Genomic DNA, 19,698 nt, shown 5'->3' with positions numbered 1-19,698 from the left:
CTTCCAACAAGAACTAGCACAGTCAAAACATTCTGTATGTTGATTATGCAGTGAATTTGCTTTCACCAACCTAGGGAGGTGAAACATTATAGTGATGGGTACTCATGTCACCAAAGACATTATGGTATTTGGATCATGTGTCACCTGAGGTGTGGCTATGAGTACATCACATATGAAATATTGGTGAGATCCCTAACTTGAAGAACCTCTTTCTGTATCATCAACACAAGAAAGACACAACTGTAATAAAATACATTTTATTAACAAAAGATAGACAAGAGTAATCAACAACTGCTGAATAAATACCATAAACGAAAAAGGAATAAAGTGCATAAGATGCATAAATTGCAAGTGATTATGTTGAGTGTTGCTATGTCAGAGCTACTTTATCTGGAAGATAAACTGTTGCTACTCTGAAAAAAATAATGTGAAGAACCTTATTATGCATCAAACAAATATGTGAAAGATTATTTGTTATCAACTGCAATCAGCTATATTAACATCTAATGCAAATGAGAAAAATCAAACAACGATAATATACAGCAATGCCAAGGTCTCTGGAAGAGGTTTTGATAAGTGATAGTTCCGTTCTCTGTGGTTGAGTGAGGACAGTGACTTCATCCACTGGTTGTGCTGGTAACAGTGCAGTGGGGAAAGGAGCAGGAATCCGATTCAACAGTCTTGAAAATGAAGCATTGTAGGATGCTGATTAGAGCTGCACGATATAGCGAATGTGATTATTATGTGTATCTCATAGTAAATCTCCAACACGTGCTTTCAGATGGAGCAGATAATTTAATCGTGTGATTATGAAATCGAAGAAATCATTTTGCATTTATGAAAGCTCTTTGCATAGCTTGTCAGTGAACTACGGCTCTGTGTAGTAAATGCTGCTCCATCTGAAAGCACATGAAAATACCACATTTAATAATGGTAGATGAGTGTTTGAAATAAAACCTGCTGTTTTAAGCAGTGGTAATGTGTCAATTAGCATTGCATTATTATATACTTTATTATAAATAAAAATAATAATAAGCAAACTCAGATAAACCATATATTGTCGTAGTCGTGAGTTTATTAGTCACGTTGAATTAATGAAAACAGTTAAATCATCTGTTTATTCAGCAGCCACTATAGGCATTTCCTGGGTCTGCCCTGCGAGGTGTATTTGGAGTTTCATCGCGAGAGCGCCCTCTGGCCTTCGGATGGAGATTTACTGCTAATCACAGAACCTGTGAAAGATACGCATGACAATTGCAGCTTCTGCCTAATCTCGATTTATCGCCTTTGCAATTTCATTTTGATTAATCATGCAGCCCTAATGCTGATCTCCTGGAGCACCAAAGGGTCCTAAAATCTGGAACACGCAGATGTGGCCCTGGAGGTGCATAAGGTCTTTTAATAAGGCCTGAATACGCAAGCAAAAATACCTTGAAGTGAAGGTTTGCTCACCTTGTTGCAAATGTCTGTGTCTTCTGCCTCTCTGGGCTAGAGACTCAGAACGGGTTGTTTCTGTTGCTGTCCCTTTCCTTGCAGGACTGAGACTCAGAATGGGTATCTATTCCAGTCTCTCTGGATGAAAGACTCAGAACGGAGATTGATCTTTTATTGTCTCACTGCAGGGCTGACTCAGAACTTTGGTGTTTCTGTTAGTGTCATTCCCTTTCAGGACTTAGACTTAGAACTTGTTGATCTGTTAGTGTCCCATCCTTCGCAGGACTCAGACTCAGAATGGAGACATCGGTTGCCGTCTCCTGTAGTGGGCCACAGGCTCCGAGCAGTTGTGTCTGTTGCTGGCTTTCCTAAAACAGGCCGGAGACTCAGAACAAGGAGTGTCTTTTGGGAAGGTACCTCAATCCATTTCTGATGAGGAGGAGATTGCAATCTGGCGCTTCTCCATTTCCGTGCAATGATTGGCTGTTTTTATCAGTGTGGGGGAACATGGTGTGGCCCACCCTTTTTTCCTCCTGTGAAACTTATTTGCATAGTTCAAACACACTTTTAGAAAAGTGTCACTAAAGCTTTACCAATGCATTTGTTGCTTACCAAACCACAACCAGAATATCTTTGTCAATGTTACAAACATATTAAGTCCAGACATGGTGGAAGAAGACTGAACTGTCACACATGCATTCATTTTTCCATTAACAGCTGAGTTTGTATAAGATGTTGCACAACACGTCGCTGTCAATGAGAATACTTATTTCTCTGAATAAGTATAAGATGTGTTTGTTGTAGTTTGCATTAGTTTAAAGGAACACTCCACTATTTTTGAAAATAGGCTCATTTTCCAACTCCCCATAGAGTTAAACAGTTGTGTTTTACTGTTTTTGAATCCATTCAGCCGATCTCCATGTCTGGCTGTAGCACTTTTTTTTAGCTTAGTTTAGCAATGATCATCTGATTAGACCGTTAGCATCTCACTCAAAAATGACCAAAGAGTTTCAATATTTTTCCATTCTATAACTTGACTCTTCTGTAGTTACATCATGTACTAAGACCGATGGAAAATGAAAAGTTGCTGATATGGCTAGGAACTATACTCTCATTCTGGCATAATAATCAAGGAACTTTGCTGCCGTACCATGAGTGCAGCAGGCACTTAAAGCTGATTTCAGCTAATTTAATTTTGTTTTCAGCAATTTGGCAGTAAAGTTTTGGGGGTTTTATTTGAAGGTTAGGTTGTTCAGGTTATAGTAATCCATAGTAGTTTTTGTTTTGTTTTGATATTTTCAACAGCAAAGTTTTAGATTTTCAGATGAGGTTTGGCTTCTTAAAACAATCTATGCTAAAACACTTTTGTACTTAGGAAATGCATCAACACTGGAAATAAACCCGCATTTGTTAAACCATTTCATTTGGACTTACATCTCCAGTCTAGGATGTCCTCTTATCTAACTGGTTTAGTTCAAGACCTCAAAGACTAAATCAAATGAACCTACTGCAGTATTTAATAGTAACTGTTCAACATGGGAATGAGAACAGCAGAGCCCCAACCAGAGGAAACCACTGGTGTAAAGCAGGTCACCAGCAGAAAGGAAGTTATTCTTGTCACATCAGCTTTTGTATAACAGCAGTATGGAGGGCAATAGAAGAAAAACAAATAATAAATAAATAATAAAACCACCCTCAATGCATGGTAGTATTGATGAAAAGTATTTTTCTTCGCCAAGCAACAAAAACCACTCTCTGAATTATACACTTTCATCCAAACCAATGCAATTATTTTTCTGTGTACATAACATTTTTGGAGCAGGAATTCAAGATATTAGGGGATGATGGCCTCAGATGTTTTCATAGATACTTGACCATGTATCTTGCTTGTTATTTCAAGTATCAGTTTAAGTATTTCATAACAACAGTCCAACCTTTCCTCAGAGTGCCGCCGCGAGAAGGCCAAGGGCAGGTCTCCGTTTGGCTCCACTCGGCTGCGATCTAGCACAGTTCTCTACCATATTTCAGGACACCTGCATAACCGTCACAAACAAAGTAAAATCAAACTTAACAAGGTGAGACCATTCAAATATTAAGGTAAGAGAAAAATACAGAAACTGAAAGACAAAACAGAAACAGTGACTTTACCAGAATTGTTCTCGCTCTATCTAGAATGTTTTTGGTGATCCACCTGCTCTTCCTGAATATAAAGTTGCTGATGCCAAGAAGTCCAAATTCATTCTTCTCCACTTCAGCACCTTCAAGGCCGGCTGGGATTGGCTGATCCTTCTGGCTACATTCTATGTTGCTGTGACGGTGCCGTATAATGTTTGTTTTATTGGTGATCAGGACTTGACACGTAGCACCACTGTCACTGATATTGCCGTCGAGATTCTTTTCATCATTGGTAAGAGAATCCAATTTTGATCTTTGACATTATGTTTAATCGGTCAATTATGTAGTATGTTTTTCCACTGTGAGCCTGATTTTGATTTATGACATTATCTTTGTTCTGTCACATGTATGTCTTTACACATGATTTTAATCAGGTCTTTAAATCAATTTCAGGCTCTTTGACATCTTCCATTAACTCTCTGTGGTACAGCGCTGCCACAGGGCAACATATCTTTTTCCTTTATTTCCCTGCTATTTAGAAAAAATGTAATTGCATTGTAGGAATTAAAAGGGCAATTTTTACAGAAACAAATAATATTCTTTAAGAGGTTTGACATTTGGGTTTCTCTCCATGACTGAATCCTGAACTCTTTCAAGAAACACACATGCTGTGCTCCTCAAATTGCATTGTTATTTGTATTTCCAACATCTTTGATCTTTGAACTTAAATAGATGTTTCTGTTGACAGATTGTTCACAATTTAAGAGTAAAGGATGTTGATCCCATGTGATTTAAATATGAATGACAATATGAATGAAATGTGTTCTGATTTCAGTTTCAGTGAAATACAATAGCAGGATGAACTATAATGTATTTTAACACTGTTCCTGAACTTTGGTTTGGCTTTGTGACTCTGATAATGCCTCTATTTAAAACGCCCGGTGTTCAGATTTAGACGCATTAATTTTTCATTTTCCTATTGTTAGTCTGCGATAACAGCCAGCTTGATATTTTGCTTTGATCATTTTTGCTGTTGTGAATGCTTCAGTGGACATGCTCCAGATGCTGATGGAGTATTTTGTAAAGACGCTGACTCTACTCTGTCTGTTGCTTCACCAGATATCGTGTTCAGTTTCCGCACTACGTACGTGAGTAAGTCGGGGCAGGTGATCTTCGATGCTCGGCAGATCTGCATCCATTACCTGACCACCTGGTTCATCATCGATCTTGTTGCAGCTCTGCCCTTTGATCTCCTTTACGCTTTCAAAGTCAGCGTGGTGAGTAATGCATAGATTAAAAAATATATAATTACTGTATCAGGAGAAAAAAAATCAGTTTGAAGGTTTGGGAACATGTTTTCACAGCTTTTAAATGCATTTTGAATGTATTACATTTGCATGATTATGCTGAAAAAGCAGATCCACACAGAATCAGCCAAAAAAATTGAATATATAAAATGTCAGCCAATATTTTGTTTCCATATACATTTACTTGAAGTTTATCAAAATTAAAAATAGTAAAAATTAGCATGAACTATTCAATATATAACACATCAGCCAATATACAGTGGTGGCCAAAATTATTAGAACACTAGTATTTTCACTTGCTAAAAATTGTTTTAAGTCAGTTATTTTCTTATTTTTTGCTGGATGTGTGTCAGTAGGAAATAACAGTTTACATTTCCAAACATCCATTTTGCCATTAATTGTAATAATCCAGTGAGAGTTTTGTTTGCACAAGTCTGACAACAGCCAGTGCTCCACAAAGAGATCTGATCTCATCATCATCCAGTCTTTCTAGAATTTGATGTTTGGATTGTTTAATATTTGGAAAAGTAGCAAAAGATAGAAATAACTCACTTAAAACCATTTTTAGCTAGGGAATATACATCATATAAAAATAGTTTTCTAATCATTTAGGCCACCACTATAAACCCAGTGTCTGTGTTTTTTTGTTTGTTTGTTTTTACATATTTTTGCAACTTTTCCAAAATGTTTATGTGTTATATGGAATTATGATGTATTTGCAACCAAGTTTTTTTTTTCAAAGGTGCAATCTGCTGAATTATCAGTCTTGGTAATCTGATCTGTAAACTACAAGTCATGTTATGGTTATGCTTTTTAATAGATTATTGTGGTTTTAAAATATTGCAACACATACAGACTTCTACCTAAATGCATTGCTGTGAAATCATCTTGCTAGATGCACTTGCTAGAAAGAGTGAATCTGTAACACAAACAGTAGGTCATGGTTTTTAGGAATGCATGAACTGATAAAAAGCATGCTTTGAATGCAATGTAAGATGAAAGCATCTGCCAAATATGCAAATGTATAATAGTCAAGTACTTTCAGTGCATTTTACCATATTGAAATCAATTTACTGTAGAAAAGCTTCCTCTGATTAACTGCAGAAAATGCAAAAAAGTCTGTAGTTCTCCACCTGAGCCTGCTTGAACAGTCATGCCTAGTTTCTGAGTTTCTGACAATTCCCTTTTTTTAGCCCATTCAGCACCTTATTTATCTCAGTGATTTGTTTTGCACTTCCTTCCTTAAGTGTAAAACAAAATATTGAGCAGCAGCTGGGTGACCCTGAGTGGGTGGACCTTGAAGTCCTTTTGATGATATCATGGATGTAGATCTTTTAATGAGTGACCCTGGGTTCAGGTACAAATAAAGATGTATAACAGGCTCTAAAATTGGCTGACACTGCCTCTGAGGACTCCTCTAAAAGGCAAGGGTCACAGGCTCCTGGTTTTAATTCACAGAAAAAGACAGTCAGCTTTTCTGGCAAATCCAGACTGGCAAAATCGATCAGTGCCACTTGGACACTCACACTCACAGTGATGACATGCAATAATGAAACCCTGCATCCCTCTGTATGGCAATACACAACAAAAGAGTGCTTGAAATCCACTAAGGCTTATTAACAGAGGGAGAGTGAAATGCAGTGGACTATACTTGAGTGTTTCTGTAGTACAGACCTTGTTGTCTCTGAGATGTTCCCTTAAATCTGCTCCAATTACAGATTGCACCTCTGCTCCTTTGGTATCCCTTCACAACTGCCCTTCAGCAGCACCCCCCACACACACACACACACACACACACACACACACACAGAGACATCAAAAGTGAAGAATGATTTTTCTTTTATTTTACTCTTCTCTGTTTTCCTCTAAATTTCATTTTTGTGTTTGATTCCTTTTCCTTTACCCTTTCCTTTCCTCTTTGATTTTTTTCATGGCCTATTTCCATTCCTTTTCATTTCCTCTTCCAATTGTCTTTTTTCCCCCTTTACCTATCATACCAAATTTCCATTCTTTTACTTTTCATTTTTTTTACACTCATTTCTTCTTCTTTATTTTTGCGTATACTGGCCGATTTCCTTTTCTTTTCCTAGCCAATGTTAATTCATTTACTTTTCTTTTCCCATCATTTTCTTCTCTTTCATTTTCTTTGACTTTCCCTGTCCTGGTCCAATTCCATAGTTTGTTTTCCTTTCTTTTTATTCTTCTCTTTATCCTTTCCTCTCCTTTCCTTTCATTTTTGTTTCTTTCAATTCCATTCCTTTCACTCTCTGTCATCCCTCCTGTCACTTCCTTTCCCTCTTCAGCCACCTACACATTGAGAGTGGTATGAGTGTATTAGTCGGTGATGCACATAAAGCTCAGTATATGAACCCCTGTCGTGGCCTTACCCTATCCACCTCCATTTTCACCCTCCTTATCTAATTTTCAACCAGCTGTTAAGTTCAGCCTTTTTGTTTCTCCAGAGACATTAATGTTCATTGGTTTTGCTTCTGAGGCCATGATCTCCTGATGTTTATTAATTTTTGATTGTCAAGTGAAAGATTGTGGCCATTACAACGTGGATTATTATTTAATACTGCAGGGACATGAAAGGCTTGGTTCTTATAGGGGTTGTCTGTCTGATTATAATAAGAGAGTCTGTGATGAATATTGCTGACTAGTTACCGCCTGAAGGTCTAGACAAACTGATCTAATAGCAGTGTGTGCACATCTGTTACTGACCTGGTAGTGTGCATGTGTGAAAGTTCGTGCTCAGGTTAATACAAAGTGTTATTTTTATGTATGTAGTCATAATGAGTCTACGGTTATGGAATATATATGGACTATTTAAAACACTCTCACTTGCTCATTCACTTTAAACCTGCTTTAATACATAAAACATTACACATAAAAGGAATGTATTCCTTCACCCTGCTGAATGTATAGAATAACATGTCTGCAGGGTCTAACATTAACTTTCTGAATATATATTTTGGTTTTACACATTTTATGTTACTGTGAATCTACTGATAAATTAATAAGAAATACTAATGAACTGCATGATCTTACAGTACTGCATAAATTGAGTTCCTAGTACTTACATGTCACTATTGTTGAAGTAAGATGTACTATTAGTAAGGTAATGTACGGTAAACATGGGCAGTCTTTAAATGTTTAATATTTTTTCTGATCATGAAACTCTGTTTTACATTATCTTTACAAAAATGATTTGTCCATATAAAAGTGGGATATTATTTCTTGCTTTGTGACAGATTCGGTCGTATTTTAGAGCCATTAGCTTTGTGCAGAACAAATTCTGGTCCAGAATTTGAAGATGTGATTTTGCTCCCCATATTTTCATTTTGGTGCCACTGCATCGAGTTCTAGGAGAAAACAAATCTCCTAAATAAACTTATGATGGTAAATTTTGCATAGATGTAAACGTTGAAAATATGCATGTTTTGACACATGTAAAAATGGTATATATATTTGAATCATTGCATCATTTACAGTAATTTGCATTATCAGCAGACTGTTGTTTTTAGAATTAAAATTAAACCATGGAATGTTTTGGCTGGTGAGACTGATTTATTTGTCTGTTTTAAACCCTGAATGACACATTTGACTGTTCTTTGCCAGTTTGACAGTAATGGAGAACACAGAACATTCAGAAAAGAGGATGATAATGATTGTCATACTGAAAAACACACATACTTGGGAATTCTGCTTTGTTCTCTGTTGTTTGTATGTTTATAATCTTCATATCCATCAACTGCAGTCACATTCTTTGTGGTTTATTTTTTTGCTCATTAGTGGGCGGTTTATTTCCTTTCACCTGAGAAAATGTGGTTTTGCATGACTGAGACGGAGAGAAGCAGAGAGAAAATATGTTTTATACCACCATAATTGGCCCAAATGTCTCTCAGTCTAATGATGATCTCTTAAATATTTTAATCCCAGTTGTCTCAGAGCTTGTACCTGCATGTCACACCATTATTCAATTATGCTAAGAGATTTTTTGTTTGTTTTATTGTACATTTTCCCTCTGTATTCACTTGCTAAAAGTACAATTATTTGAATATGGTTTTGACTTGATGGTTATACTGTACAGTATCACTGCAGTACTTTATTGATAGAATCTAAGAACTTCCATTCAGTTGTGTTAATTAAGTTTTAACTGATTTGGATTTACTGCACTCATTTAACATGACAGGCACGTGCCCTTCACAACCGTCAAATGCACTTGCATACAGAGCAAATCCTCGACAGTTAATGTGTTTCCCCTTTCCCCTCTGCCAGGTGTCAATGGTCCATCTGCTAAAGACCGTACGCCTGCTGAGGCTCCTGCGTCTGCTGCAGAAGATGGACCGCTACTCCCAGCACAGTACAGTGGTGCTGACCCTGCTCATGTCCATGTTTGCACTGCTGGCTCACTGGATGGCCTGCATCTGGTACATCATTGGCAAGAAGGAGGTGGAGAGCAACGCAGACACCTGGGATATTGGTGAGACGAGCACACAAACTTGACTCATTGACACACAGACAGAATGTAAGATAAAAACTAGGCTTGTTAGAAAAACATGCTTCTACCTGCATTTTAGCAAAACCCCTATACATACAATTCACTGCAGTTTCCAGCTGAAATGAACACTAGTAGCAGTAAGACACCAACATAGGCTCCTTTCGCAGTACTGTGTTAACACTTTTACCATGGAACATGTTTTATAAACAAAAGCACATTTTACTTTTGCATGACACAACAGGTGCAATATGTAGAGTATGTCTTTTCTGACATAGTAAACTTGCTTGATAGCTCACCTGATACAGATGATGCACTTGTTCTCAGGTATGTGTCCTGTGAAACACTACTCACAATGTTAAATAAAAGAGCACAAAGACTTGCAGAAGTAAGCCAAAATGGCATTGATGATTCAGCCAGTGTGCTTTTAACTTACATTTTGTGTTGTTAATATTGTCTGTTAGATTCAAGGTAGGTTTTGTTGTCAGTGGTATGTTATTTATAATCACGATAGTCTTAATAACCTATAACCTTTAGCAATAACCTTTTAGCACTACTCACTGAACATTTCCGAAATGTACAACATTAAGCATTGGGCAGCTGTGGCCTAATGGTTAGAGACTTGGACTAGTTATCTGAAGGTCGCCGGTTCAAGTCTCAGTGCTGGCAGGAGTTGTAGGTGGGGGGGAGTCAATTAACAGTGCTCTCTTCCACCCTTAATACCCATGACTGAAGTGCCCTTGAGCAAGGCACTGAACCCCCAGTTGCTCCTCGGACACTGAATATAGCTGCCCACTGCTCCGGGTGTGTGTTCATGGTGTTTGTGTATGTGCACTTGGATGGGTTAAATGGAGAGCACCAATTCCAAGTATAGGTTACCATAATTGGCAGATGTCACGACTTTCACTTTCTCTAAAGTCCTTACCAAAGCAAGCATTTTCACATGTATGTGTTTGATATAAAACATAACATACTTTTAGCATCACTCACTGTACATTTTAATTTGAAAGCATCGCAAAACGTGCAGTAAGCAACGTAATAATATTTTGCAGAAATGTTGCAACAGGAGAGTTTTTCCGTTTTCATTATTACGCCATGTTTTAAACTAAAACCATGAAATGGCATCATTTACCCTCAAGTCCAAACCTGTATGACTTCATTTCTTCTGTGGAACATAAAAGAAGATAATTTGAAGAATGTTTCAACTGTTTTTGTCCATACATTAGAAGTGTTGGTCAAGTTATTTTGGACCCTATTGACTTTTATTTTATTGTAACACTGAAAGTTTTATTAAATCATCTTTATTTTTGTTTTTGGTTTACACAGAAGAAAGAAAGTCGAACAGGTTTGGAATGACATGAAAACGAACGAAATTCATTTCCCTTTATTTTTTTCATTATTAAACTGAAGCAGTATTGAACAGTGTTTTAATTGATTCTGTGAAAGTCTGGGTCTCTTAACTGTAATCAAAGCGGAATTGAATCTGATGAAAATAGTTCATTTCGGCTTTGAATAGATTTGTTAATGTTGAATTATGGACGTAATATGAATTGATTTAATCTGATGTGTTCGGAGCGAGACGGAAAGAGAGAAAGCGATGAAGACATCAAGCGATAATGGAAGGCAGAATTTATAGTTACAGAAGAAAAGCGATAAGCCTGACACTGTTAGATGGAGCTATGGACAGTGATAGTGGAGGAGAAGGAAGATGGGAAGAATGCACCAGGGACAGCAAGCAGCCAAGTGAGTGTAAGAGTGAGCGAATGGCAAACAAAGCAGTCACCCAGACATCGTGCCGCTGGCCTCTCTCTCTGCAGGAGGGGCTGTAATTAGGCCCAGTGTGCTGCTCTATGGTCCGTAATGACGGATCGCTGTAAAAGTACCAGCGTTCCCACCGCCCGGTCCCCGATCAGTATTGATGGAAAGCTGCTTCTTCCCCTCGGCATCCAACCACTGACCCCCGGCCTGCTCTGATGGGCAGTTACTATAGCAACACTGGGCTGGATTCTCCTCCCTGGTACCCTGTTGTAGATAGTGTAGAATGTGGCAACTGATGGGTCCCTCCTTATCAGCAAACACAAAGATTGTTTCAAGAAGAAAGCAGTGTGTTTGATGAACTGCTTTCTGAACAGTTGCTGTTAGTGAGGAACTGTTTTCATGAAACGTTGTCCTTTGTTTCATGAGCAGTACTGTGTTACATCAATGATTTGGATTGAAAAACTATGGTGAAAAATTTATGTTATTCATAGGGTTTACACAGTACTTTTTTGTTAAAGCAGTGTTGTGAACAACTGTTGTTTCGGTTTTGAAACTTGGGTCGGAATGGTATAAATTCTGTCATCATTTACTCACCCTCATGTTGTTCTAAATTCATATTATTTTCTTTCTTAAGTGGAATATGAAATGGGATAATTTCAAGATTGTTTATTCTACTTTTTTTGTACAATAAAAAGTTTTTAATAAAAAAAACTAAAACAATCAGTTGCTTTTCAGATTGATAAATAAAATGTATTTTGCATCTATAAAAATATTTAATTAAAATTTATTTGAATTTATTTATTTCTTAGGATCCAAACAGGGATGAATTTAGAAGCCACCAAACACTTCTATATTTTCCCTATTTAAAGATGGTTACATGAGTAGTTACACGAGTAAGTATGGATTTCCTGTGTCACCATACTTACTCGTGTAACTACTAATGTAAATGTCTTTAAATAGGGAAAATATGGAAGTGTTTGGTGGCTTCTAAATTCATCCCTGTTTGGATCCTAAGGGATGAATGGTGCTAAGCTAAACACTAGCATAATGGCGTTGCGCTCTACAGCGATAGAGTGCACGCACTGAGACGGGAGAGGTATGTATCAACTCGTCTAAGTTGAGGGAAAAACATAGTGGAATATGGATAAACAATGCATTTTCTTTAATAATATAAAACAAATCTTACTGACCTTAACCTTTTTAACAAATGTGCATGCAAAATTTTATATTACATGTTTGTTTAAAATATTAAATTAGTACAAATTTGATTAATTTGAATATGCCCAAAACCTTAACCAATAAACACAACTAATAACCAAATTTGCAGAAACTTTGTATTTAAAAAAAAATGTTTCTCTATAATCCTGCTGCAGAGGTTAACAGCTCACTGGAGGGCCGCTTAACATCCCTGAAACAGGTCACTGTATGCAAAGTAGTGTGAACACATTGTAAAAAAGCTATTTTTGTGTTCTACAAAATAAAGAAAATCTTACGGTTGAGTAAATAATGACAGAAATTTCCTTTTTATATGAACACTTTTTTTAACCGTTGTGTCATTGCAGTGCATGCAAATTTTCCACCATATAGACACATATGAAACTGATACATAAACACATTTCAGTGTGAGATTTTAATTAGATCTCTCATCTTCTTCTTTGTCTTGCTCTCTTAGGTTGGCTGCATGAGCTTGGGAAGCGGTTGGAGTCTCCATACGAGGGGGTGAGCTTGGTAGCGGTTAACAGAACGCTGAGCAGTGGACCGTCTTTGCGGAGCATCTACATCGCAGCGCTGTACTTCACCCTCAGCAGCCTGACCAGCGTGGGCTTCGGAAATGTCTCTGCCAACACTGACGCAGAGAAGATCTTCTCCATCTGCACCATGCTCATTGGAGGTGTGTGTGTATGTCTTTATGTGTTTGCTGAAAGGTTGAAGTTTAGGAGATATTTTTAGATATATTTGGAGGCAGAACAAATTTGGACTATTATTAGGGTCCAAAAACTGGAGGCTGTGTGTCTGCTGCTTTTTTAGAAACCAAAAACACGGTTGAATCCCTTGTAGTTTGTAAAAGAGAAAAAAAGTGTGATTTAGATATTTGTTGTTATTATATATATATAATATATATAATATAAATATTGGTAGCCAAGCTGTTTTGTACCCTTCCAAATTCATTCTGCTACTGCCATCATACATTAAGTTATCATTAAAATGAAGAGGTCCTGTTCTAGAGACAGCCATGATACCACCTCCACCAAGCTTTACAGATGAGGTTGTATGCTTAGGATCATTTGCAGTTCCCTTTTTTCTCCACACTTTTGCTTTCCAATCACTTAGATAAAGGTTAATCTTTGTCTCATCGGTCCATCAACTTAGTTTCAAAACTCTACTGGCTCACATTTGTGAAGAATTTGCCTTTCTGTTTTTGGTGCTGAGATTTGTGTCACCCCAGCATCACCCAGCTTTCTGGATGTTGTTGGTGATTTTACAGACATGTATTTTAGGGTTTATTTTCACAGCTTTTATGATTTTTCTGTCATCAACTACTGTTGTTTTTCTCAGCCGATCAGGTCGTCGTTGGTTGCTGATGTCGCCGGTAGTTTCCAAACTCTTGATTTCTCCATGCCCTTTGTTTTTCCTATAGTTCTAATTGACTTCCTCTTTTCTTCCAAATTGCTTGCTTTTCTTTCAGAGTCGGCTTCTTCATCTTCATCCTGGTTTGTTTGTGTGTATCATCATCGAATGCAAGACTAAGAATGCAGAAGCAATGGATATAACTGATAAGACACATTCCCTGCTTTTAATATCTGTAGAATTAAGGCAACAGGACACAGCTAAACACTTAAAAAGAGTCTAAAAAGTAATAATCAATATCGGTGTAAACACATATGTTTATGTATGTTTGTCTGGCATTAAATGGGATGATATGAGGTCACACCATCTGTTCGTATTCATGGCCTTTATTTTGTGAAATGTCACCCTTCGCCATGGGGCAGTTCTGCTCCCTTCCCAAACATACAATAATACCCAATTACACACTCCAACACATAGGTACACATTTAGTCACCACCTGTGCATTACCAGAGATCTTACAGAGAACAAGTGCCTCTAAAATAAATACACAAGTTGGATTGTTACAGAAATAGAAAGGATCCATAAAGATTATGATCGATGACTCTTTTCTTACTTACACTTCTCACTTACAGCACTCCATAACAAAAATAATAAATAAATAAAAATTGTAAGCATATTTTTTTTAAATCAAATTTATTTTAATATTTTGAATGCTATTTATCAGGCACAATAGACATTTTTTAGAAGCTGTAGGTAAAAAAAGTCAGGTTGATGAATTTGAAATGACGATAATTTTCAACTTTCAAGAGAACTTCCAAGACTTGTTAGGTCATTCAGGCTTAATGTACATTCATGCATGTGTGTGTCATTGTGTCTTTGGCAGCGCTGATGCACGCTCTGGTCTTTGGCAATGTGACGGCCATCATCCAACGCATGTACTCACGCTGGTCCTCTTACCACACACGCACTAAAGACCTGAAAGACTTCATCCGTGTGCACCACCTGCCCCAGAGCCTCAAACAGCGCATGCTGGAGTACTTCCAGACCACCTGGTCTGTCAACAATGGTATCGACTCCAATGAGGTAAACCCCACGCTTCAGAGAGTATTACACTGCACAGCTGAATCATTTGATGTTGCGGAATTCCTTACAGCTGCGCAATGTGAATAATGATGTGATTATATTAGATTGAGTTCAGTCTGTGCCGTCTAGAGTTTCATGACAGATTTTCGTATAAATCTCCTATTTTAAAAAAAATACAGATCAGCCGATTAATCATATCTTCACTTGTGTCGTGAGAAGTGTATAGCTTAAAAGTTAGATTTAAGTAAAGTATAATTAAATAATAATAGCACAATAATAATTTTTTTAATTATTGTTGGTTTTAATAATATTTTTATTGGCTATTCTAAAATGTTATTGTAAATTGTAATATTTGACATATTATTGTATTTGAATGCATTAATCTTAATTGTATTATTCATTTTGAGGTGATTTGATTGTTAGTGTCTAATGATAATTTAGTATTATTACATCAAAAGCAGAAATAAATTCTGGTTTGACACTTGAAAACCAATATCGGCTGATAACCATATTCATATAACATTGTATTTATATAAAAGCATCATGGATCATCACATTATGGTACTGTAAGTGATGTTCTATAATGAAGTAACATTCTGAAGCCAAGAGCAAAGCAACAGTCAAGGCAAGTATAATTTAGATAGACAGCTGGACACTTGAGGAGGGAACGACTGCGTGTGCTCCGTCCTTGAGCCTGGGACTTTATACTGGAAGTCAGGAGAGGGAGTGGAAAAAAATGAGATGGAATCTAAACACCTTGCTAAATCAGAGATTTATGAATAATAGATGGTGAGGCTGATGGCCGGAGAGCAGAAGACAGAGAGCGAGAGAAAGATCGAGGGATGTGCCATGAGTGAAGGGGAGAGTGACAGATGCCATTCAGTCAGGCTGAAGGATGGTTGCATATATGGATGGATGAGCAGAGCAGATGAAGGGTGGCAGAGGGCAGGAATAAGGCATGGCCAGAATACTTCCAGTTTTTGTTTTAAGGGTGAAAACTCATAAAGCGGCATGCTTAATGATTTTAATGCCAGTTTAATGAATGTAATGTGCTGTTATGTTACATAAGTTCACACAGAAAACACAAGATTTCTCTTCCTAATAGTGTAAATAATTTCTTCTTTTCCTATTTTTTCCTTTTTATTTTCCCTTCTCTTTATAATTTTTTGCTTGTTTTTTTCTTATTCCTTAATTTTTCTGCTTTCATTTTCTTTCACTTTTCTTTTACTTTTGCTTTTCTATTTTTATTGATTTTTCGTAACTATCTAATTTTTCTTTGCTGTTTTGCTTTTCCCCTGCATTTTTCTTTCCTTTTCTCTTTTATTACTTTCATATTTTTCCTATTCCCTTTCTCTGTTCTCTCTTTTTTCTTTTTCTTTTTTCTTTCCATTTTTTTCTCTCATTTTCCTTTTTTCATGTTTTCTCTCATTTTTAAAATTTTTCTCATTTTCACTTGTGCCCTTCTCTTTTCTTCTGTTTTTCCCTTTTCTTTTCTTTTCTTTTCTTTTCCCTTTCTTTTTCTTTTTTCTCTGTTCCCATTTTTGTTTCTATTCTTGTTCTCTTTCCTTTCTCTTTTCACATATGCCTTTTTCTTTTTCTCTTCTTCCTGTCCACTCTCTCCAGCTCTTGAAAGACTTTCCAGATGAGCTGCGTTCGGACATCGCGATGCATCTGAATAAAGAGATCCTAGAGCTGTCCGTCTTCTCCTCTCTGAGCCGTGGATGTCTCCGCTCTCTCTCCCTGCACATAAAGACTTCGTTTTGTGCACCGGGCGAGTACCTTCTTCGTCAGGGAGATGCTTTACAGGCTCTTTTCTTTGTCTGCTCCGGCTCCATGGAGGTGCTAAAGGACAGCATGGTGCTAGCCATCCTCGGTCAGTTTACACAAACCCACACACAAGCAAACAGTTTTATCTCAGAAAAGCTCAATGTAGTTTTAGTGCACTGAGGAATTAGAATGATGCTTCTCATTAAGTGAAGACTTCAGGGCCCATGTGTTCCTATAGTTGCCAACAAAAGCTGCTCTCTGTGATTGGTCACTCTCTCTGTGAGGCTTCACACACACATCAGGCTCATAGGACAGTGGACCAAATGTGCGAAAAAATATAATCCCCATCATCCTGTTAGTTCTTGCCTGTGTGTGTGTATGAGTGTCTTTGTGTTAATATCACCTTATGAGTTCTGACAGGAAAAAACACACTATCTTTCTCATCTTTCCCTAACACGCTCTCTCCACCCTGCTGACAGAGGAAGGTCTCTCTGACATTGAGTTCTCAAGACTGTTCACTTGTGCTCGTTTTTGTGTGTTTACATGCATATGCGCTATGTTAAACAGTATCTTTTGTGCTTCTAATAGAGCTGTTTGTAGTACCTCGGTACGGTAAACAAATTAGCATTTTTGAGCCAGGGCTCCCTTGGGATATTCTAATGAGTTTTAAGAAAAATAGCAGCTTCTAATTTATGAATAAAATAAGGTCTGTGGTTAACATTACTTGGAAACCTTTTCATGTTTTCAGTCTACTTTATACATATTCCTAAGGGAAACCATGGCAGATAAGCATTCCAGTTTAGCCTACATATTGACACACTGACTAACCACGCTTGCAATTTTTTATGATATCTGACAAAATATTTATGTTTTTTGCATCTTTCTCTGTTTGTGTGCTCCTGTGTGACGTGTACAGGTAAAGGCGACCTGATTGGTGCAAACATGTCGGTGGGTGACCGCGTGATAAAGACGAATGCTGACGTGAAGGCGCTGACGTACTGCGACCTGCAGTGCATTAATCTGAGGGGTCTGTATGAGGTGCTCGACCTGTATCCTGAATACTCCCACCGTTTTGTGCAGGACATAACACACGACCTCACCTACAACCTGAGAGAGGGACAAGAGAGCCATGTAAGGCATCACATGACCATTGTGATGGTCTCTGAAATGTCTCGTTCATTTATTTGTTTATGGTTGCTGGAACCCTTAATGCATTTCGGTAAAAGCCTGACCTGATCATAACCTGATTCAGTTATTTGATATTGTTATTAATATTGTTTTTGGGATCCACCAAAATATAACATATTTTTTAACCCCACATGCAAAGTGATATACAGGTAGACAGACAGATAACTTTAAGTTTTCTATTTTATTAAATTGTAAACTGTAATTTATTCCTGTGTTGGCAGATCTTAATTTTCAGCAGCCATGACTACCTTCAGAAATCATTATAATATGCTTTTTTGTTTGCTCAAGAAACTTATCTTACTATAAAATAAAAAAAATCGGTATTCTCTAATGAATTGAAAGTTCAAAGAACATCTTTTATTTAAATTAGAAATCTTTTGAAACATTATAATTGTCTTTACTGTCTCTTTTAAACAATTGAATATATTCTCGCTGAATACAATTATTAAATTCTTTAAAAAAATAAACTGATCCCAAGCTTTTGAACAGTAGTGTATGGTTACATATTGTCACATGTCTCACCTTCCAGGTCATATCCAGGATGTCCAGTAAGTCCATGGACACACAGGTGCGTCTTCTCCTCAGCTGTCAATCATTCCACACTTATCCACTAACAGTGCTCTGTTGACTGTAATAGCTTGGGGCTCATTTCCCTAACAATGATCTACCTCCCGCCTCATTTGCCTAATGAGGGAAGCTAAGAACACTACAGCTCTGAAACAGCAGGGAGAGAGAACGAAAAATTGATGATGATGGTGGTGGTGATGATCATCTTCCCCATTCCCTGTTCTTCCAAGCCTGAAGCAGTAATCAGGGAGGGAGCAGCGCTAGAAGAAGGGAACAGTGTGTTTAGGGGCGAGGGAGGGGTAAAAGGAGGAGTGGGTGGTTATTGAAGTGCCGGATGACTGACTGCTTTGGGAAACTGCCGCTCTTTCAATTACAGTGTGAGGGAGCATCAATTATTTAACAGGGAAAATGACCGAATTAGTGTACGAAAAGTGTAATTAATCAGTTATATATAGAAGAAGAGAGGGAGAGCGAGATTCAAAGAGAGAGGGATGGGGAATACCCCTCACGTTTATTCCGTCTCTTTGCTGTGTTTTACCTCTTGACTTCTCTGTCACCTTTCAGTGGACTGACATTTAAAGTGTTCTATAAATGGAGATTGTTATTTTCGTAATGTCGTTGCAGAGTTTCACTGTGTAATTGGCAATGCGTGTGAGATCTGTGAGGTGTAAAGCACAGCGAAAGCCATTACACTTGACTATTACCGAATGGAAAAAGTCTAGCCTTTAGGGTTCGTTCTGACTAGGCTTTCACTCGTCCGGCTAGTGATCAAAGATTATTATTTGATCAAATCTGCCAGGCCAGTTGTTTTAAATGTCTTATAGGTCAAGTCTTCTTAAGGTCATTGCTAGCGAGGTCAAAGATCAAGTGGTAATACCACTACCATTACATGAGTTTTACCTAAGGACATTCACTTTGCTGTGTTTTTGCTGTTTCATAGCTTTTGTCTAATTGGTCCTTGAGGGAAAGTGTGTAGGTAGTTTTTAGGAGTGTTTTTGTTTGTCTGTCTGTCTGTCTGTCGGCCTGCCTGCCTGTCTGTCTGTCTGTCTGTCTGTCTGTCTGTCTGTCTGTCTGTCTGTCTGTCTGTCTGTCTGCCTGTCTGTCTTTCTGTCTAACTGCCTGCCTGTCTGTCTGTCTGTCTAACTGCCTGCCTGCCTGCCTGTCTGTCTGTCTGTCTGTCTAACTGCCTGCCTGCCTGTCTGTCTAACTGCCTGCCTGTCTGTCTGTCTGTTTGTCTGTCTAACTGCCTGCCTGTCTGTCTAACTGCCTGCCTGTCTGTCTGTCTGTTTGTCTGTCTGTCTAACTGCCTGCCTGTCTGTCTGTCTGTCTGTTTGTCTGTCTGTCTAACTGCCTGCCTGTCTGTCTGTCTATCTGTCTGTCTAACTGCCTGCCTGTCTGTCTGTCTGTCTGTCT

At 37.8% G+C, this 19,698-nt stretch overlaps 1 protein-coding gene across 3 annotated transcripts in view; it reads left to right on the top strand.

The window, feature by feature from the left end:
* The window catches only part of LOC132145232 (potassium voltage-gated channel subfamily H member 8-like), a 68,157-nt gene that overhangs the window by 40,588 nt on the left and 7,871 nt on the right, over window positions 1–19,698 (top strand). For all 3 annotated transcript variants that reach the window (XM_059556074.1, XM_059556075.1, XM_059556073.1), the window contains exons 4-12: window positions 3,379–3,509; window positions 3,607–3,841; window positions 4,669–4,826; window positions 9,135–9,339; window positions 12,785–13,003; window positions 14,564–14,763; window positions 16,387–16,636; window positions 17,447–17,661; window positions 18,248–18,286. In XM_059556074.1, coding sequence (XP_059412057.1) covers window positions 3,379–3,509; window positions 3,607–3,841; window positions 4,669–4,826; window positions 9,135–9,339; window positions 12,785–13,003; window positions 14,564–14,763; window positions 16,387–16,636; window positions 17,447–17,661; window positions 18,248–18,286 — 1,652 coding nt within the window. The remainder of the gene's footprint in view (window positions 1–3,378; window positions 3,510–3,606; window positions 3,842–4,668; window positions 4,827–9,134; window positions 9,340–12,784; window positions 13,004–14,563; window positions 14,764–16,386; window positions 16,637–17,446; window positions 17,662–18,247; window positions 18,287–19,698) is intronic.

Source organism: Carassius carassius, chromosome 8 (genome assembly GCF_963082965.1).
Source record: "Carassius carassius chromosome 8, fCarCar2.1, whole genome shotgun sequence".
In the NCBI taxonomy this organism is placed as follows: Eukaryota; Metazoa; Chordata; class Actinopteri; order Cypriniformes; family Cyprinidae; genus Carassius; species Carassius carassius.
This window is presented reverse-complemented; position numbering and strand designations above follow the sequence as displayed.